Here is a 22,847-nt window from a genome sequence, read left to right on the forward strand (position 1 = left end):
GTTTCAGTTTTGTTGCCAGAAAAAAGGAGAAAATCCTATTATTACACTTTTTTTGTTTGACGAGGTAAGGCCCATTTGAGCTGCAATATAGCTACCACAAATTGCATCTCAGAGAGGTAGCTTGTCACAATCATGATGTGGCCATTTATCATTTATGTAGCACAAAGACAAGGTTTAGTATCACCGGTCTCATTGTGACCGGGACACATCAGCAGAGTGTAGCCATCATTGCCCGCACCTTCGATGAGCATGATTGGCTACGTACGGAGCGAAAGGAGTTCAACACGCACGTGAACGTATTGCCCACAGACGAAACGGCTACCACATTCACGAACACTCGGCGAGGCTCTGACAGCGGCACGAGGGGATCCGTTTTGTTTTTTTATTCACTCAAAAATCAAAGTAGCAACTGAAAGCACACCGTAAATATGATCAGTGTACACCGTAATCATTATCAGTGTACACCGTAATCATTATCAGTGTACACCGCAATCATCAGTGTACGCGCCAAAGGGAATTCGGTGCACGTTATGCAACAAAAAAGCGCGATACAATAGGCAAGTCATAACAAGTCGATGATTCTCAATACATTCTTACACTGGCGATAGATAAACAAAGAAATTGATTCGTTTACGACTCGTCCGATCTGACGCGTGACCGTTTCGTTTTGGCGAGCCGTGGAAGCGAACTTAACTCCAGGCGAGATTAAACACGCAATGAATACGAACGAGACGGTACAAACGGGGCAAATGAGGGGAATCCGTGGCGACCACGGTGGCTAGGAGATGTTAACTACCTCGCCTGGTATTCAGGAGGTCGTGGGTTCCATCCCGACCCTGATGCCTTCTGCTGTATAATTGGAGTTTGCGTCTCTCTCTCCGTGGTCGCGTGGATCAACGTCACTCGTTCCGAATATTTGGCTCGTGCTATACATTTACGTCACTCGTTCCGAATATTTGGCTCGTGCTATACATTTACGTCACTCGTTCCGAATATTTAGCTCGTGCTATACATTTACGCGCCATGGCGATATCGGCCACTTCGTTGAGCTATTGTTTGTGACAGCCAGGTCGCTTCTGCATGAAGAGCTACACAGCTCAGCGGGCCTTGCCTGGTGAATTAAAAAAAGCAATAAATTCACTATTCACACCGACCTAAAAGAAAACATGGTATTGTTCATCACTCCGCTCGATTAGCCTGCAGTAAAGCCTCCACGAGCCTCAAGACTCGAGCAGGAGGGTTTCCTGACAGGCGTTCGCAGAATTGAGTCAACGATTTCCAAATGGAGTCATTTTATTAAATGTAATAATTCGGCAAAAGATTAGACCGTGACGGAGGGAGGGGGGTAGGCACAACGGCTCGGTAAAAAGGTTTCTAAGTAAATCGTGTGTGTGTGGATGTGTATGTATGTTGAACTTCTGTCGCAACGTACGTTGCCAACGGCGCTAAACGCGGGATCTTTAGCCTTAGCCGTTTTGCATCTTACGGTTTACGCACACGCCGGCACGATTATTTTAGACGATGGCCCTTCAAGACCCATAGGTCGCAACCACCTATTGGCACGGTTGGCTCACGTACGGTGCGTGAAAGAAGCCCAACCGCACACATCACCTCGACATCCTGTGTTCCTTTCGGGGTCACAGGGTTGTATCTGACGAGCGTGTTGAGGGTTTGTGGTTGTGCACCACTGCCAACGCAGTAACAGCGGCGACAGCAGCCACATTGCCACATATTGCGTCTCGTTTCTTGAAGACAATTACAATTCAACGGGCAGAGTGGTGGCTATGAGTCTGAGTGGTGACAACTCAATGTGTGCGTGTGTGCGAGTTTATACCTCTCCATATATGCTTGGTGCTTCAAAACAATGTTAACGCTTACATGGGCTATTGTTTTTAATGGATAACACACTGCAACATGATAACAAATGTAATGTTCATAGCTTCGAAAACTCAAAGAGTCTCCACTTGTTCGCCATCATTGTCAACACATGCCCTGGAATCTTCTCCAGGTGGTCTCCAGAGCCCGGTGGCGTCACATTTCTTGTGGTATTTGTTTGAAGCTCCCTGTATCAGATGGGTCTCTATGTAAGGCTACGTGTCTCTCGGTGAGTCAGTGGGTGACCGAGCCGAGACGATCGGCTAGCTACATTTTGGAAACTGCGGGGTGGTGGCTACACGTGACGAGTGGCTGCGGAGTTCAACCTTGCAAATCTGTAAAGCCCCATCGTAACGGAAACATCCATTCAGGCTGCCGGAAACACAAACAGATTCGACAGCACACACACGCGTGGGCCTATGTACGTAGTAGAACTTCTTTCGCAACGTACATAGCCCTACCGTGATAGATCGGAGGTGTGCGGAGGGGGGGTGGAAGCACGACAAACTAAACACGCCAAAAGCAGTTCTAAAGAAATGCGTTTTCAATCGAGGTGATTTAAAAGTGCATAACACAGAGGCGTGCAGAGTTGGCGTGCCACAAAACACACGCGATGTCCCGCACCTCCGATTAGCGCGGTTTGGCTACGCACGGGACGAAAGGATTTCAACAGAAAGACAAAGAGCTCCCATATAGCCTTAACAGACTGTTGGTGAAAGTGCTGTTAGCGAGTAGCACCTATGAAGGCCAGCAGAGTACACGAGGGGGTGGGTGGGTGGCCAGCACCATGCCCGACCTGCTGTCTCCCTCGTGGCGATGTTTATACACCGCACCAGGTACATTTTTGAGGCTGAGTCGACCTAGGGGAGGCCCAGGACCGGTTCAAATAATCGTCACTAGCGTTGGCCGTGAGCGAGAATCGAAATCGGGTCGCCAGGTTCAAAGCGCAGCGTAGCGCTATCCACTGCACCACCGCGGTTGGCTACTTTCGATAAAAAAGAAGTTAAATACACAGACAGATAGACATGCAGTTGTGGCGGTGGAGTGGGGATGTTGGGAGGCACCGATTGCCGATTGTCAGTGCCGTGCCCCTCGTGACATCCACGTGGTGAACCCGTACTGCACGAGGCTCTCAATTGTCTGCGGATAATTCCAACAATATATATGTTTCACGGATCTCGATGCCAAAAACTAAATCCGAAGCGTGTGTGCACACAGCCACTTCAGCGGGGCTCTTTTCGAACACGGGGCGGGAGTGGGGTGATTGTGTCTCCGCTGCCCGTGCGCAGAAGTGTTCCCTTGAAGCCCGATCCACGCACACGGCATCCACCCGGCATGTGTTTCAGGATGATGCTGATCTTGGTGGTTGTACGTAGGTTTTAGTGGTGGTTCTATGATGATGGTGGTGGTGATGATGATTATGATGATGGCGGTGGTGATGATAGTCGTGGTTGTTGTATGTAGGTTGTTGGTGGTGGCTCTATGATGATGGCGGTGGTAATGATGATCATGATGATGATGATCATGAAGGTGATGGTTGTTTTATGATGTTGACGATGGTACTGGTGGTGGTGATGTAGGTGGTGGTGGTGGTGGTAATGATGATGGTTGTTCTATGATGATAGTGCTAATCATGATGATGACGATGGTGGTGGTGATGATGGCGATGCCCTCTTATCCGCGGTAGGTGACCACGTTCGCCTGCGCGCGCCGATGCTTGAGCTCCCGCGCAGTCTGGCACAAGGCGCACGAAAAGCAGCATGCCAGGTGGACCCAATCACGGCACACCGTGCCCTGCACACGCACACACACAAAGACAAAGACACCCCCCCCCGTATAGCCTTAACAGATTGTTGGGGCAAGTGTTGTTAGTAGGGAGTAGCAGCACCTATGGGGCTGGCGCGGTGGCACACGAAGGGGTGGTTGCTGGACAGCACTATGCCTGGCCGGGAACGGCTCCTCCTCAACGCTCACAGAAAATGGAGTTGGAACAGATGGGGATTAGTCCACGCGTTGTCGTCCGTACCTCCGATTAGCGCCGTTGGCTACGTATGGTGACAAAGAAGTTCAACATTCACACGGCTCCTCCTCGACGCTCACGGGAAGAGAGCTTTGCATCATCTGTGTTGTGATCCACCAATCCCCCTGCTGCAGCTGCTGCTGCTGCCTCCAACAGTGCTGGGTTACAGGCCACAGGCAAAGCCGCCACCACGGCCTCGGCTCTCACTATGTTGATATTCTTCATGATAACAGCTTGGGTATGTATGTATGTTAAACTTCTTTCGCACCGTAGTTGCCAACCGTGATAATCGGAGGTCCGGCGGAAGGACAAAAAACTAAACACAAAAATTCTAAAGAAAAAAAAACATTTTTCATTTATCAGGTATAGCCCTGTGAGCCATTCGGCTCTTGAATCGGGTGCAACCGCAACAAACAAAAACATGAACAAGAAACATCTTAAAGTGACTACGCGCAAACAGAAAAATCCAGGAAAAAACAGCAAAGTCTTCCAGAAAAAGCACCGTATATCGATGCTTAAATCATCATCATCTAGATTTTAAATCTGATTTAAAAGTACACAGCTCCAGTGGCTTCCTAATATCGGAAGGAAGAGCGTTCCAGACGGCCGCATGAGCACATCCGAAAGTGCCGCGCAATGCGGTCACTGTTTTTGTTCGATGGCCAGCCAAAAGCCACCCGCCGCTGCTGCTGCGAGGATGAGCGGAGATTGCGTGAACTCCGCTCATCCTGGGAGGGAATTCCAAAGTCGAGTAGTGTGAGGAAAAGCAGCAGAAGCGGCCGTGTTGTGGCATGCAGCGTGGTGGTGGTGGTGGTGGTGGTTGAAACACAAGTTCCTGGTAGAACGCGCCCTCAACATTACAACAGCCACTCGCCGTTCCGAAATTGGCACACCTCACAATACAGATGAGGTTTGCAAACCTTCTGGAATTGCCTCCCACGCACAGAAATGCGCGTTTCTCACGCCATGCGGTCAAAGACCTCCTATACCTGGATGTAGCCAGAAGGAGGTCGCGTGCAAAGCAGCAGTGGCGGTGTGGATACATTGGTGGCACGGGTAGTGTGGGCGGTGTGGTGGCTAATGCGGGGGGGGGGTCACTGCGGTATGGGGAATAAACATGTGCGCATTGCGGGCGGTTTTACGGACGTTATCCATCTCCTACTCCGAGCTACGTTTCAAATGTCACCTGGTGGCAGGGGTCGGTTTCTTGACCACGTCGTCGAGAAAACAAGAGACTAGGTATGAATGCGTGTGTGTATGTTGAACTTCTTTCGCGCCGTACGTAGCCGACCGTGCTAATCGGAGATGACTGGAAAGTTATACTACAAGAAGCGGGGGTTGTTGGCAATGGCGGAGCCAGGATTTTCAGGATGGGGGGGGGGCAACCCCACCAACAATTAAAAATGATAGGAGTTGTTGGTAAGTAAGGACTTGTCCCTTGCTTTTTATTCGACGCGTGTGAGGCGATGGCGCAGCCATCGATCGAGGGTCGAATTCGAACCGCGTTGTGTGATCGGCATCGCGCTCGCTGAAGGTGTTGATGCCTTCAGGGAAGTCGTGTGCTGTATATGCAACTGCGCACAATTCTGAGTCAATTATAACTGCTTTTCCATTACTTATTGCCAATTATGGACACAGACTATTGTCCTATCATCTCATAGAGTTCCTGGCACGTAATAATATGCTTCACAGTAGCAGAGGGGGTCGCAAAATCCCGATTTATTACTAATAAACCCTAATGATCCGATCAAAATTAGGTATTTCGATCGGATCATTGTGGGGGCACTTGCCCCCCCCCCCCCACACACTGGCGCTGCCAGTGGTTGAGTTGCACCACAACCCATTTTAACGATTGGATGCAACTGGGAGCATCGGGGACAACTTTATTGAGTCATTACCATGGGCAGAACTACATAAAAGTAAGGCCAAGTTCACCGACTTCTTTCGGAAAGGGCGCGGCACATAAAGAGATAAGACTCACATTGCCCATAGACTAACATTGTCCATAGACTAACATTGCCCATAGACTAACACTGCCCATAGACTAACATTGTCCATAGACTAACACTGCCCATAGACTAACATTGCCCATAGACTAACATTGTCCATAGACTAACATTGCCCATAGACTAACACTGCCCATAGACTAACACTGCCCATAGACTAACATTGCCAATAGACTAACATTGTCCATAGACTAACATTGCCCATAGACTAACATTGTCCATAGACTAACATTGTCCATAGACTAACATTACCAATAGACTAACATTGCGCCATAGACTAACATTGCCCATAAACTAACATTGCCCATAGACTAACACTGCCCATAGACTAACATTGCCCATAGACTGACATTACCAATAGACTAACATTGCACCATAGACTAACATTGCACCATAGACTAACATTACACTATAGACTAACATTGCCCATAGACTAACACTGCCCATAGACTAAAATTGCCCATAGACTGACATTACCAATAGACTAACATTGCACCATAGACTAACATTGCACCATAGACTAACATTGCACCATAGACTAACACTGCCCATAGACTAACATTTCCCATAGACTGACATTGCCCAAAGACTAACAATACCAATAGACTAACATTTCCCATAGGCTGACATTACCAATAGACTAACATTGCACCATAGACTAACATTGCCCATAGACTAACATTTCCCATAGACTGACATTACCAATAGACTAACATTGCTCATAGACGAACATTGCACATAGACTAACATCGCCCATAGATTAACATTGTCCAGAGACTAACATTGCCCGTAGACTAACATTGCCCATTGACTAACATTGCCCAAAAACTAACAATACCAATAGACGAACAGGTCCTTGAGTAATATTATGGACAGAGCTAAACCTAAAGAAGGCCATGATCACCGACATCTTTGAGAAAGGACACAGCTCAGAGAGACTTGGTGGCAGTATTTACGATCGTCACGTGATTCATATCGGGGCTCATTAACCTTGAATGTCTTGATTTGAAGCTTTCGTGACTTCAGGAATCCATACTTTCTGGTTCTTTCGCTAAAGTCACGTAGGTATAAAATAAAAATAAATCACGTTGCGATTGCAACACAAGCAATCATCATCAGGTGGGAAAGCCACAGCAAGAAAGATGTTTTGCTGAAGTGGGAGATAGATGCCGTGGTCGGCATGCCGTAGTCGGCATCTCTCTCCCACTTCAGCAAAACATATTTCTTGCTGTGGTTTTCCCACCTGATGACGATTGCTTGTGTTCCAATCGAAACGTCGTGATTTAATTTTATTTTATACCTACGTGACTTTACCGAAAGAATCAGAGAGTAACCTTGAATGGTTTATTGCTGTGACAATTGTGCCTAGGACATTTTTACACAACCCGTTCTTTTGCATTACTCTGTTTTTAAAAGTTTATCGAGGTTCAAAACGACCCAGGGATCCAGTCTCCGAAGGTCTGCTGTTACAGGGCACCGTTGACCACACAATCTGCACACTATCAAGCCAGGTCTCAGCAAAAGGACAAAAAGAAGCGGAATACGAAACGGCACCAACACTGCCCTTGGATTCTAATCAATTAGTTTTTTGCTTTAAACACCGGGGGCGTGCAGCGCTATCGCGACACCTGCCGCGGAGCAAGCGCACGCGCGTAGCCAACACACGCCGTGCCCTACCAACCTGAGCCGTCTCGTCTTGACCGACAGATGTGAGGGGTCGTCCCTAAATGACGTCACGCGATTTTGGACGATTTTTGACCCCTCCCCCCCTCGTCACGCGGCCTCGCAAAAAGTGAGACCCCCCCTCAAATATGACGTCACAAAGCTCTGCCCCCCACTCCTCCCAAAACCATATTTCCGTTTTGAAAATAAAACATGCTTCAAATCGCTTTAAACTATTGTCATTGTAGTGCGTATTTAATGTGCCGCTGCAATCTGATGTTGTAGGAGAAAACATGTATTAAAGTATATTTAATTAAGTAGAACGTGTTGTCTATATTTATTTAAAGTTGCGCATTTTGATGTGACGTCACATTTCTCAACCACCCCCCCCCCCCGTCATACATCGTCACAAATGTCTGACCGCCACCCCCCTAGGTGCGTGACGTCATTTATGGACGGCCCTTTAAGCCACTTTGTTGAGTGGCTATCATTTGAGTTTTAGCCAGGTCGCTTTTGAGTTCATACCTCAGTGGGCTTTGTCTTTTGTTTTATCTGTATGGTTGAGTGTTGTATTTGTTTGTGTTTGGGTGATTTGTTTACCTTTCTTGTACTTTCCACTCCTACCGTGTTTTGTAACTGGTTGTTGTTGTCACGTTCTTATCCCGTGCCCCGACTGGACATCTGTGAAGATGAGCTTCATAGCTCGTCGAATTCCTCCAGCATAAATCGATATTCTGATTCTGAAGGTGGCTCTTTCGCAGTAGGTCTGATGCAAAAATAGAAGATCCGAGTCCCAGATCCATCCATTAACTACTCACCGCACCGCACTCCCAGCCTTGGGGCTTTTGTCTCTACACTGCAGGAGGCTCAGCAACCAGCGGTCGATGTGAGACAAAAAGTCTCCCGGTTGATGACCCCCACGACGCCTGATTAACACGCCCCCCCTTCCCCCCCAAGTATCTCTCAGGATCTCCGTCTGTCTCGTTAGTCTCTCTCTCCGGCTGCGTCTCACTCGTTCCGTTGTACGCGCTGTGCATCTGAGATGCATTGTTCACGGGCACCCCGTAAATGTAAATTAATATCCAAGTCATTATCAGTTTCAAAGACAATGCGTATATTATCAGAGCATACTTGTGGCAAAACATGCCAACAAACATGCTTTGATAACAAGGCCGTAATTACACATCCCCCCCAATATTCAAATATGCTCAAAATGTCCCCCCCCCCCAATATATTGCTATAAACAATATAAAAAAAATTGCTATGCAAATATAAACAATTTGCTAAACCTTGCCCACAATAATTGGACTTGTCTTCATATAACAATGCATAGATTTCTGTTGATATTATTGTAGTTATGGTTGTACTTTATTAAGCCCTAATCTCTGCCATTACATACAATGAAACAAGAAAATGTAAAAAAGAAAAAACGAAGCAATACAATACAATACACTATTAGACATTATTGTAAGAAATAAATAAAAAGTCCATCCCATGTGTTAGTGAATTTTTTTATATTTTAGGCAGGAAATTCGTTTTCAAATTTAGATATTTTTTTCTGGGGGGGGGGGGGGCCCTAGACCCCCTGTAAGATTTGGTCCCCCCCAATATTGACTCCATGGCTACGGCCTTGTTTGATAATCATGTACGCGTTGTCTTTGAAACTGATTTGCCTACGCCAGAAACAGCCTCATTTGTGGCCTTGCCTCACCACCAGTGTTAGACCAGAGAACCCCAACAGGTGAACAATAGAAACACAATGCAAGTGTCAGAACACTTCCAGCTAGAGTCGAGCAGTTCTATCTTTGGGATACCCTTTTTGCCAGCATACAAAATACTGAAAAATAAGAATAGGTTTTAGAAGGCTGTCTCTGGTGTAGGCCAATTAGTTTTAAAAACAATGCATACATAATTATCATAGCATGTGTTTGCATGATTTTTTCCCAAGTATGTGTGGTTAATGCAGACTTTACGCCTTGAAATATGCATCTATTTGGTGTTTGAACATCTTAACACAACTCCTGTTTTATTTCCAGAAAGGGTAAAATCTGTTCTTATTTTTCATCATCATCATCATGATTATTATTGTTGTTGGTGAACAAATTCTGGATATCGCCTTACGAAGCTGATTGTTGTTGTAATTACCTGCGAATCGTCAAAGTACTCGAATTGTGAATGTTGCAGTGGGTTTACTCTTCACACAACCGGTTAGTGCTGAACTAGTATCTAATTGGCTACATTTCGTTTACACGACAAACCATTACTAATTGGCTGTGGCCGGGGTGGTGGCGGGTTTAACGACACTTTGATATTAATGCAATCTAACCCAATTTTTATTAACCATATTATGGAATGTAAGTTTTGCAAATATTATTAAAATAGTTTTGGCATTTCATTTGAGGAAGCCAACGCGCTACCATGTATGGAAAGCAGAAAAATAAGATGGAGCCAGCCATAAAGTGACAAAAACTACGGCGGAAAATGCCATCTTAAAGAGGTGAGTTTTCAAGGAGAGATTAAAAAAAAATCTCTAAAGATTCTGAATTGTCTCATTGTCAGGAGGCCAACGCGTTCCACAGTCTCGGAGCTGCACTGGCAAAAGCCCCGATTGCCCCCAGGAACGGAGCCTTGACCTCGGAAAACTGAGAAAGAGATCATAAGATCTCAAGGTCCTCATTGGTGTTGTAAATCAGTGCCGGATTAAGCTAGTGCGGTGCCTGTAGCATATGTTATAAAGGGGCCCTAAATAGAAGAAAAACACGTAAATATTAAAACACAATATTTTTACTTGCACAGTAAAGTAATTGTATTTTTTCATTTGTTATACAGCCAGATAATACGACAAATCGCTAACCTTAAACACCCAGTCGTTCATAAAAGTTGAAGGCAGTCTAGTACTATAGTCATAGAGCAAGTGCAGAATCATTGAACTGACATCGATAACTTGAAAGCATTTAGCGCGGAGGCCCTTGAAAGTGCGGGGCCCGTAGTATATGTAGCTACTTTTGCTACGATGATAATCCGGTACTGGTGTATATGCAGTAAATGGATCAGTACCTGTAAGTAATGTGGGGGCTAAGCCATTGTGGCAGCCTTGTAGGCCAATAGCATGGATAGAGAGCCGACTGGACAGGATCCATCTACTTTCTTTGAATCGTTCATTTGCGGCCAAGTTTCGCATTCCCTTGAAGGCACGCCCTTGCACTCGCTGTTTGTGGCTTTGCGCTTGGCAATAGGTCGAGTAGAAACGTGACAGTAACGCTGCACGATGATCGCAAGATCATTGCGCTCGTTTACCTTGGAAGCAAGCCATCAGTGTCGTTCGCATGCGAGAGGCTCATATGTCGCAACTGCCACTCGGCTGACATTTTTACCAACGTCTGAATTGGATGTTGCATAATGTTGACATACGAATAGGTCCAACCCTTTCTGGCAATACAACATGTACTCTGGTTCTTTCCGTAAAGTCACGTAGGAAGAAAATTAATAGATCACGACGTTTCGATCGCAACACCAGCGACCGTCATCAGGTGGAACAGATACAGCAGGTGAACTGCTGACATAGGAGAAAAAGCTGCTGCAACAAGAGTTATAAAGGGTTTTGGTGGGCTCAACCCAAGGGTAAGTGGGCGGAGCTAAAGAAGGAATTTGTAAGTAAATGTAAATGTGAGAGATTTGCGTGTCAATGTGTGACGGTCTCGGCCACAGGAGGCGGCGAGGCAGCCTCACGGATATTTAGCCTGGTGATGTACTCAGAGAGTCGGAAATAACAGCTGACCTAGGCAGGTGGAAACATCACAGTCAGTTAAGACTTTACCTGGTTAATAACGTCCTTCCAATGATTGCTCAGTTTGTACCCATCTTCTCGGTTGAAGTTGTGCCTGTGTTTATATATCTGGATGGCTTCATGAACAAATCTCGGACTTTACCGAAAGAACCAAAGAGTATGGATTCCTGCAGTCACGAAAGCTTTAAATCGAAAGGTGTTAAGATGTCCAAACACCAAATAGATACCTTTTGCCAGGAATCAAGTCTGCATTAACGACACATACTTGTGGCAAAACATGCAAACAAACATCCTCTAAGAATAATAATAATAATAGTTTTTTTTACCCTTTTTTCTGGCAACAAAACTGAAGCCTTTTTTACAAGGAATCATGTTTTCATTAACCACAATTCCTGCAGTCGAATGCAAAAAAAACACCCATCCACCCATACCCTCCCCACCCATACCCATCCCACCCACCCACCCATAGCCAACCCACCCACCCACCTGACCCACCCTGGTACCGTCTCTCTCTCGTCTCTCTCTCTACAGCAGAGATTGCGGCTTGCGAGTGCAGCGTTACCCCACAGTGGCGCTAACGGTGCGACTGGGCGCCTTGAGAGGAGCGTATTCGGCTAAGACAATAAACCTCCACACGATGACGAGCCGCCACTTCGGCGAGTCGTCATTTGTGATGGCCAGGTCGCTTCTGGGAAAAACACACACACACAGAGAGCTGTATAGCTCAGTGGAGCCTTACCTGGAAGTGGAAAAAAAAATAACAACAAAAAAACGGGTGGAAGTGGCGGTCCCTCACCTCGATATGGTAACGCTCCCGTATGCCGGTGCGTATGGAGAAGCTGGTGCCGGGCAACAATGGCAAGCAGCAGCACTCGCCATAGTCCCTCGCCACGCGGCACTCGAGGCACGGCAAACAGAACAGCCCACAGCAGCCTGGCGGGCGACAGAAGACGACGATAAGCGCGGTTGGCCACGTGCGGCGCGAAAGAAGTTCAACGCAAGCACATGCGTGTATGGGGAGTGTTGGCGCAGTGGTTAGCGCGCCGCGCTACGAACTCGTCGACACGATTTCGATTCCCGCTCACGACCAAGACGTCGAATGCCTGCAAAGGCCGTGGAGCCTCCCCTATGTCGACTCGGCCTAAAATGAGTCCGTCCTATCTGCTGTGGTGTGTGTGAACAGCACTGGGGAGACAAAGGCGGCCGGGCGTGGTGTTGACCACCCACCCCCTCGTGTGCCGTTCCAGCCTTTCTAGATGCTCGCCAGCGGCACTTTCCCCAACAGTCTGTTCAGGCTATACTGGGGATCTTTGTCTTTGGTGCGTCTGAACATCAGGACTGGGGAGACAAAGGCGGCCGGACGTGGTGATGGCCAACCACCATGTCGGCTTTCATAGTTGCTCGCTAACAGCACCCGAGTTTGCGTGTTATATCTCTCGCTCTCCCCGTGGTCACGAGGATTTTTCTCCGTGGTCCTCCGGCTTTGTCGCCCTCCGCAATTGGAATCGCCGTCACCCATCCGTAGATATGTTTGGCTACTGCTATGAATTTCCACGGGATGATAAGCCACTTCCGTGGACCTATCATTTGTGGCCAGGTCGCTGCTAAAAAAGAGCTGCATAGCTCAGTCATCCTTACCTGGTAACATACAAATAATTGCCTTAACAGACTGTTGGGGCAAGTGCTGTTAGCGAGCACCTATTAAGGCCGGCACAGCATGTGAGGGGGTGAGTTGCTAGCACCACGCCCGACCGACCGACCGCGTTTGACTCCCAAGTGGCAATGTTTACGCAGTGCACCGGGCACTCATTTGAGGCTGAGTCGACCTAGGGGAGGTCCAGGACCCATTCAGATAATCGTCACTGGTGTTGGTCGTGAGCGGGAATCGAAATCGGGTCGCCGGGTTGGAATCGCAAGCGCGCTAACCGCTTCGCCACCGCTCCCCAGCCTGCTGGCACGTCACGCACGAAGCTCACCAAACACTCACGGCAAACTCGCCAGCCACTCGCCAAGCATTGGCGGCACACCACATACTCACCAAAATATTACCACCCAAGCACCACGTCATAAACCCTTCGTAAGACACTCACCACACAATCACCAACCACTCTCCGATCATTTAACAAACACTCGGCAAACATTTCACCCAACACACCCAAAGTGACATCACGCACCACACCGCACTCCGACTCGACACTCACCGCACACCGACGATAAAAATAACACGGGGGGGGGGGGGGTGTTAAGATGTTGAAACATCAAATAGACACACCTATTGCAAGGCATTAACCAGGTCTTCATTAACCACACACATACTTGTGGTAAAACATGTAATGTACGCATTGTGTTTGAAACTGATCGGCCTACGGCAGAGGCAGCATACTGTTACGGCCTTGTCCTCCGCACCAATGTTAGACTGGAGAACAATGCCAACAGGCAAACAACAACAGAAATGCAAATATCAAAACATTTGTCATAGCTCGGTTTAAGCAGAGACATCGCAGCCAAACAACTCCAGTCGCATACGAAATTTAAAAAAATATCGCGCAAACGTGAATGAGCATTCAAATAAATCAGTTGCCTGCAGCGTCAGTCGGCTCAGCAGACGCGTTTGTTGGACTGGTCAATTGCAAAAATGACGTCGCAGAAACAGTGAACCTGACATGGGGTGGTGACCACGCGAGTCAAGCTGAGAGTGACGCTGTCGTGAAGACTCGACAGCTCCGCATCAAACTGCGATTTAGATGGGAGAGTCACCAAGGTAGTGAGACTAAGGTTGCACCATAGATAAAAGACAACATGAAGCTGCAGACAGCGAAGAGGACACTGGAACTATTTAGATGGGAGAGTCACCAAGGTAGTGAGACAAAGGTTGCACCATAGATAGAAGACAACATGAAGCTGCAGACAGCGAAGAGGACACTGGAACTATTTAGATGGGAGAGTAACCAACGTAGTGAGACAAAGGTTGCATCAGAGATAGACGACAACCTGATAATGCAGGCAGTGAAGAGAAGGACACTGGATACTACTCTGGACACATCTGTCGGGTGGACAACAGGAAAATTTCGATTTAAAGCTTTCGTGACTGCAGGGATTCATCTTCTTGGTTCTTTCGGTAAAGTCACGTAGAAGGGAAGTAATAAAATAATAAAAATAAAACACAATAAAATAATTCTCACGACGTTTCGGCCACAACACAAGCAGCCGTCCATAGGTAAAAACCAGGTCCGTCGAGGCGACAGAGTCTGAATGAAACAGCACACGAGCTTGGAGCATATATATAAGCTGGGCGCCTTGACAAAGGAATTTGCATATCAAGAGGAATTTAGCATATTTATGGGAAATGCAGGAATGTGATTAGTACTACATATGCATGTGCATTATGCAGGATTAACAGCATCAAAGGGAGCTGCAGTTGCTGCTGCTGCTGCAGTTGCTGCTGCGCCCAGCTTATATACATGCTCCAAGCTCGTGTGCTGTTTCATTCAGACTCTGTCGCCTCGACGGACCTGGTTTTTACCTGAGGACGGCTGCTTGCGTTGTGGCCGAAACGTCGTGAGAATTATTTTATTGTGTTTTATTTTTATTACTTCCCTTCTACGTCACTTTACCGAAAAAACCAAGAAGATGAATCCCTGCAGTCACGAAAGCTTTAAATCGAAATTTTATGAACGACTGAGTGTTTAAGGTTAGCGATTTGTCGTATTATCTAGCTGTATAGCAAATGAAAAAATACAATTTACTATGCAAGTTAAAATTTTGTTTTAATATTTATGACTTTTTTTATTATAACATATGCTACAGGCCCCGCACTAGCTTAATCCGGCACTGCCCACGAGGGTAACAGCTGACTCGTATCGGCCCTTCTCCCCCAATGGCGTTGCTCACAGCCACCAAAGTGTTACCGGACCGGCACCCAACGAGAAGGATGGGGGGTTGTGTTTCCAGCCGCAACAACCTCCACACACACTCAAGCACACTCATACACGAAGACAAAGTCCCCCTGCCCCCCGGATAGCCTACACAGACTGTTGGGGCAAGTGCTGTTCGCGAGCACCTTATGAAGAAGGCCGGAATAGCACCCGAAGGGGTGGGTGGCCAGCACCACACGCTGCTTTCTTAGTTTCTCTGGTGGCGATGTTTGTGCCGCAGTGGCGAGATGTTAACTACCTTGCCTGGTATACAGGAACTTGGTGGGTTTGATCCCAACACTGAGGCCTGTGTATTTGTAGTTTGCGTGTCTCTCTCCCCGTGGGCGCGTGGATTTTTCTCTGGGTCCTCCGGTGTTTCCCTTCACATTTAGAAACGTGCGTTTAGAGTATCTGGATGCTATAAATTTCCACGTAATGATGATAAGCCACTTCGTTAAGCTATCATTTACGGCCAGGTCGCTTCTGAAAAAGAGCTATATATCTCAGTGGGCATTACCTGGTCAAATAAAAATAGTTAGTTAGTTTACACTTGACACCAGGTCCTCATTTGAGGCGGAGTCGACCTTCGGAAAGCCCAGGGACTGGTTGACGCACAACAACAACAGCCGCCATTCGCCAGTAAGTGGCGGTGACGTCACCACGGCGCCAGTGCCAGGCCAGACGCAATCCGAGGCCACGTGACGTGTTGAAGGCTCTCGCTGACATGAGAGGCCACGCGACAGGACCCAGGTGCCATTGGGGTTCACACACACAAAGACTCCCATGTAGCCTCAACGGACTGTTGGGGCAAGTGCTGTTAGCTAGCAGCACCTATGATGGCCAGAACGATACACGAGGGGGTGGGTGGCAAGCACCACGCCCGACCGCCTTGGACTCCCCAGTGGCGATGATGTTATACATCGCACCAGGTACTCTCGGCTAAGTCGACCTCTCACACACTCCCACTCACTCATAAATAGTCTGCAGAAAAGGAGAAGATGCCAAAAACTACACACAGAAATCCATAACAGAGTTTTTTTCTGCGTTAGATCGCATGAATATAAATGTGTTGTGAAACCCGCTACCACCCAAAACAGGAGGGTTTCTCCGCAATTCTGGCTGTCGCCTGATTGTGCTCGTTATTGTAATTACCGGTGAAACGTCACAGTACTCGAATTCTAAATGTTATGGATTTACTCTCCAACACACAACCAGTTAGTGCTGGACTAGTAACTAATTGGCCACATTTTGTTTACGTGACAACCCTTACTAATTGGCTGTGTCGGGTGGTGGTGGTGGGTTTAATGACATTTGTAATATCGTTTTTTTGGGGTTAGATCGCGTAAATATGTGTCATTAAACCCGCCACCACCCAGCTAACAGGGCACGTGATAGGCCAGGGTAAGGGATGTAGGGCAAAGGTGACAGAGGGGACACGTGGGGTATAGCCCAGAACCTTCTGGTAGGTTCCAGAAGGGGGCGTGGCCGAGGGCGCAGCCAGGCCACGCTGGGGGGCATCAAAGGGAGGTCCTGAGGCTGGATCGGGGCTGTCGTTTGGAATGAAACCCGTCGTGCTACGTCTCAGTCTCTACGGCGTCGTGGGTCAGGCGGCGTGCCGGCTGTCCTGACCCATCTGTAGTTATCCCGTGTGTGAACAGAAGTGTTTAAGTGTAGAATAAACGTATGTGCCTCACACCGGTGTGCTGGAAAGCAAATCCACAACATTTACAATCGGAGTACGGCGTTCCGCCAGTAATTGCAACGAGCATCAGCAGGCGAACAGCCAGATTTGTGGAGAAATCCTCCTGGTTCGTTCCTTAAAGAGGCATAGATGTGATGACGTCACTTTTAGCCTCATGCTGATTCTTCATCCTGTCTGCTCAACATAGGATTCGCCACAAGGGCAATGAATCCAGTACACACCTTCTGTTGATAGCTTTGGTAATAAATGTTATAGTACTAGATATTCGTTTCTATATTTTATGTACTATGCTAAATCTGACTCGGATGTTTTGTTTTTCCCAAAATCTGGCTAGTTTATCAGTTACTCCTGCATTGTACGGGATTTTAATAGTTTAAATTACTTGGTCAGTTTCAACTCTCGTGTTATTTAATTTGGTTTTGACATAGTGCCCTGTTGATTTTTGCATCATTGTAACCGTTCAATTGCAGCGTTTTTTTACATGAGACGTGAAATTAACTTATTTAATTTGACTTCTTAGACGATCACAATCTAGTGGTGATATTCTGAGAAGTGAAATTAACAAGTTTAATTTCAAGTTGTGTTTGGGATTATTTAATTTCACTTCACTTCTCAGAAGTTAAATTAACATGTTTAATTTCACTTCTCAGACTTTATCACCATCCGTGAACAAAGATCAGCACGCGACTAAAATAACGTCATATAGGAATATCAAATAATCCCAAATACAACTGTCGGCAGCAGCAGAACACGCATGCCAACAAGGACACTCAACTGATTTTGATCATGTTGAAGTTCTGTGCAAAACTAGTTACTACTGTCTTAATTATGAAGCTTTCGTGACTGCAGGAATTATTCTTTGGTTCTTTCGGTTAAGTCACGTCTAAAGATAAAATAATAAATTAAAATAAAAGCATATTACGACGTTTCGATTGCTTGTGTTGCAATCGAAACGTCGTAATATGCTTTTATTTTAATTTATTATTTTATCTTTAGACGTGACTTAACCGAAAGAACCAAAGAATAGTTACTACTGGCCAAGACTAATTAGATAATCTATTGAAACTGGGAGAATTTTTTTTTTATTTTAACCATTCGGATAGCTACAGGCTTAGTGCTGCTTGGAAGCGAATCATCAACTAATAAAATCAATAATAGAGTACGACGTTACGATTGCAACACAAGCAACCGTCATCAGGTGTGAATGCAAGCTCGGAGACACATATACAGAGAGAGACAAACACAGACACGGAGAGAGACATCCACAGAGAGAGACACACAGAGTGAGACAAACACACAGAGAAAGAGACACACAGAGAGACACACATAGAGGGACACACACGCAGAGAGAGACACACACGCAGAGACAACGCCTCTGTGACCAGGTATTATATAGAGAGAGGGGGGAGAAATTAGCATGTCAATGAGAGCGGCAGGGTGAAAGAAGTTGGAAGTTAGAGAAAACAAACCTAGTAAACTTAGAAATGTAATGCAATGCAACACAGAGAGTCGGCTAACACAACAATTAACACTTTACCTGGTTGACTACGTTCTTCCAAAGATTGCTAAATTTGAAGTTAAGTATGAGTTGTCTGGAAATCCTCCATTGTAGAGGTGGTTCAGACTTGATTTGAAGCTTTCGTGACTGCAAGAATTACTCTTTGGTTCTTTCGGTAAAGTCACGTAGAAATAAAATAAATAAGAGAATAAATAACAGACTATGCCTATGTACTTGTTATATTAGTGCACACAAGGGACAGGAGGTACAAGAACAATGTGTATACATAATGTACGTTGATATGAATGACCCAAGTGGTAGTCGATGCCCATTGTAATTTGTATGCATTCATTAACCCTCCCACGTGAACGGCTCACAGGTGACGTCATCACATCTATCCCTCTATGGAACGAAACAGGAGGATTTTTCCACAAATCTGGCTGCCGCCTGATGATGCTATTTGTAATGACTGGAGAAACGTGGTACCCAGATTGAAAATGTTGTGGCTTCACTCTCCAACACACCGGTGTGCTGTACTAGTGACGAATTGGCACGTTCTGTTTACATGACAAACCTTCACTAATTGGCTGTGTCCGGTGGTGGTGGGTTTAATGACACATTTATATTTACACGATGTAACCCAAAAAAAGATATATGATGTAAACATTTATATTTATGCGATTTAACCCAAAAAAAACCCTCATGGATAATATTGCTTGCGAAAGCCGACTGTGTTTAACTGTTATTAGCCCCCCCACCACAACCTCCAACCCCCGCCCTGCTGCCCCCCGCACCCCCACCCCACTGCCCCCCACCCCACCCCGCTGCCCCCCCCCCGCACCCCCCACCCCACTGCCCCCCACCCCACCTCGCTGCCCCCCCACCCTCACGCACAGATGCCCATGTCATCAGTGCAGTCGCAGAGGCCCGAGTTCCACTCCTCCTGGGCGCGCGGGGCGTACGGCACGCCGGGCTGCTGGGTCACCACGGTCGGCTGCGACATCACCGCCACGTGCACGCTGGGCTAGCTGGCTGGCTGGGAGGAGGAGGAGGCTTGCGGCTGTGGGGTGGATGGGGTGAGCAGGACAGCGGCACGGGAATGAGATGAAGCGATCGCAGCGCAGCAGCAAAAACAGAACCCAGAACCGGTTGTCTCACCTATTGGGTCTCCACGTGAGCTGTGTTGCACAAATAATGAGATGAACCTAAAATTAAACATGTTTTATTTTTGTATTTTACTCGGTGTAAGGCCCACGAAGCTGCTATGTTGCTAGTTTTTCGGAAGCGGCCTGGCCATCACAAATGGCAGCTCAACGAAGTGGCTTATCAGGTGGAAATGTATAGCAACAGCCAAAAACGCGTGACATTGATTCTAAATGTAGAGGGGGGGAAAAGCCGGAGGACAAAAAGAAAAATCCATGCGACCACGGGGAGAGAGACGCACCACAAACTCCAAATATACAGCAGGCATCAGGGATCGGGATCGAACCCACGACCTCCTGTATACCAGGCGAGGTAGTTAACATCTCCGAATCACCGTGGCGGCCCAAAGATTTGTGGGGCCCACGTGGTCAGGCGTTCGCTGTTGGAACCGCACGTGGCGGGCCACCCTGGTTTAATAACCGCGGCTGTGAGAAATTAAGCGTCAAAGTACTGCAAGCTGCGCGCCGTCTGCTTAACTCTCACGGCGGGCAAGCGTTAAGTGCAAGTTGGTCGATCTTAATATATAATTGTTATTTAAGTTAAGTTAGGTAAACTATCCTGGTTAAACTACCCTACAACTAAAATCAAAATGCCCCCCCCCCCTCCCGCACCAACCTAAAAAAATTGTTGTGTTCCTGTAATTTTAATCATTATCCATAATAGCTTTTTTGGGTTAGATCGCGTAAATATGAAAGTGTTGTTAAACCCCGCCGCCACCACTCAACGAAGCGGTCTTATCATCATCGTGTAGAAATTTATAGCAGCAGCCAAATCACTCTCATCGCGTGATGTTGATTCTAAATGTGGAGGTTAAAGGCTGGAGGACCCGGATAAAAATCCACGCGACCACGGGGAGAGAGAGACGAAAACTCCAAATATACAGAAAACATAAATAAAACTAAAATAATATATCACGACGTTTCGATCGCAACACAAACTGTCGTCCGCAGGTGGAAAAAATAATTATTTTTTCCGCCATAAAACGACCGCTTGTGTTGCGATCGAAACGTCGTGTTATATTATTTTTCTACCTACGTGACTTTACCTAAAGAACCAAAGAGTATGGATTCCTGCAGTCACGAAAGCTTCAAATCAAGATAGTATCCTGATTATTAAAATATTAAAACAATGGATCGCACTTCAACTCAAATAATTCTGCAAAATTAGAAAGCCACTGGGATCTGTGCACTTTTAAATCTTTAGAACTACTTATTGTTGTGCCGAGTTTGTTGTCCTTCCCCAAACCCCTGCAACCACCGATAAGCACGGTTGGCTATGTACGGTGCGAAAGAAGTTCAACATACATACATATAGACCCACAGACTCGCACACACAGACACCCACATACACACCCATAGACTCATAGAAACCCATAGACTCACACAGAGACCCATATACTCACGTCGAGACCCACAGACTCGCATATATTGAAAACTAATTTCTTAAGAACGAATTGTTACGTGTTAGTTTATTGCCCTTCCCGCGCCCCCTCCGATTAATTATCACGGTTGTCTACGTACGGAAAGACGTTCAACATATTCTTTAGATAATGGGTACCAGATGGAGGCAACAACATTCTCTAATGCACAAATTATAGCGATGCTGCTGCGTTGGCACAGATAATATCAACTCAACACGTGCAGCGGTAAAAACCGTGTGGTCTTGAAAAGAAAAAATAATAGGCGACGCTTCAGAAAATAGCTCTTACTCATAACACACGAGGTCCATTGCCCAAAATGTTGCGGATTGTATGTTTTATAATGTCATACACTGCGATTAGTTATCGGTCCCAACACTCACACCACTCACTCACAACACTCACACCACGCACTCACAACCCTCACTCCACTCACTCACAACCCTCACAACACTCACAACTCTCACAACACTCACCCACACCACTCACTCACCCACACCACTCACTCACCCACACCACTCACTCACTCACAACCCTCACTCACAACCCTCACACACAACTCACTCACCTGTGTGTGGAGGTGAGCTCCGTGGTGGAGGGGAGGGTGTCGAGGAATGAGAGTAGAGACGGAGTAGGGAGCTGAGCGGCACCCCATGGCTTACATAGGGCGTCGGACCGCCCAAATACCCCCCCCCCCCACAGACAAAGACAAAGATCCCCCTTATAGCTTGTAACAGACTATTGGGGCAAGTGCTGTTAGCGAGTAGCAGCTATGAAAGCCGGAAGCACACGAGGGAATGGGGAGCCAGCGCCACGCCCGAACGCCTTTGTCTCCCCAGTGGCGATGTTTTTTACGCACCGCACCAGGTTTTGAGGCTGAGTCGACCTAGGGGAGACCCAGTATCAGTTCAGGAAATCGTCACTGGTGTTGGCCGTGAGCGGGAATCGAACCCGGGTCGCCAGGTTCTTAGCGCAGCGCGCTAACCGCTACACGACCGCTCCCCACACATACACACACACACGAACGCACACACACACACGTGTACACACACACACGTGCACACACACACGTGTACACACACACGTGCACATACACACGTGCTCACACACACGTACACACACACACGTACACACGTGCACACACGTGCACACACACGAACGCACACACGCACACACACACGTGCACACACACGTGTACACACACACGTGTACACACACACGAACACACACACAGGTACACACACACGTGCGCACACACACGTACACACACACACGTACACACACACGTACACACACACACACACGTGCACACACACGTGCACACACACACGCGTACACACACACGTACACACACACGTGCACACACACGTACACACACACGAACACACACACACACACGCGTACACACACGCGTACACACACACGTACACACACACACACGTGCGCACACACACACGTGCGCACACACACACGTACACACACACACACACGTACACTCACACACACGTGCACACACACACGTACACGCACGTACACACATACACACGTACACACACACGCACGTGCACACACTCAGGTGGAGTGGCATCACAATGGAGGTCGCGAGCCGCGCCCGCTCCTCGCGGAGGCAGCCACGCGGTCTCAGAGCGCTCGGCTCGGGGGGGGGGTCTCGGGGGAGGCTGGCGGGGGGCTGTGGGGGTTTTGGGGGGCTCACACAGAGCTACTGGGGGTCAGTGGAGGGGGGTTTGCTCTACAACTGCACA

At 47.3% G+C, this 22,847-nt stretch overlaps 1 protein-coding gene across 1 annotated transcript; it reads right to left on the reverse strand.

Annotated features, from left to right (window-relative positions):
- Nucleotides 1–387: 387 nt before the first annotated feature.
- On the reverse strand, nucleotides 388–21,711 carry LOC133358549 (cornifelin homolog A-like). Its single transcript, XM_061576916.1, has 4 exons — nucleotides 21,653–21,711; nucleotides 19,359–19,524; nucleotides 12,147–12,283; nucleotides 388–3,669 (listed from the first exon to the last, which is right to left on the reverse strand). Exons 2-4 carry the CDS (start codon nucleotides 19,465–19,467, stop codon nucleotides 3,550–3,552), a joined length of 366 nt encoding a protein of 121 aa, XP_061432900.1. The 5' UTR covers nucleotides 19,468–19,524; nucleotides 21,653–21,711; the 3' UTR covers nucleotides 388–3,549.
- Between the last annotated feature and the right edge of the window lie 1,136 nt (nucleotides 21,712–22,847).

The sequence above is a fragment of the Lethenteron reissneri genome, chromosome 62 (assembly GCF_015708825.2).
Source record: "Lethenteron reissneri isolate LAM-NWPU_2019-01 chromosome 62, ASM1570882v1, whole genome shotgun sequence".
NCBI classification, from domain to species: Eukaryota; Metazoa; Chordata; class Hyperoartia; order Petromyzontiformes; family Petromyzontidae; genus Lethenteron; species Lethenteron reissneri.

What these genes read in the sequence shown, in the direction of transcription:
- LOC133358549 (XM_061576916.1), bottom strand. Translation starts at nt 19,467, where the DNA reads ATGTCGCAGCCGACCGTGGTGACCCAGCAGCCCGGCGTGCCGTACGCC. An exon ending in CACTGATGACATGGGCATCT is followed by an intron (nt 12,284 to 19,358) that starts GTGCGTGAGGGT and finishes GTCGCCCGCCAG; the next exon opens with GCTGCTGTGGGCTGTTCTGT. An exon ending in GGGAGCGTTACCATATCGAG is followed by an intron (nt 3,670 to 12,146) that starts GTGAGGGACCGC and finishes GTGCGTGTGCAG; the next exon opens with GGCACGGTGTGCCGTGATTG.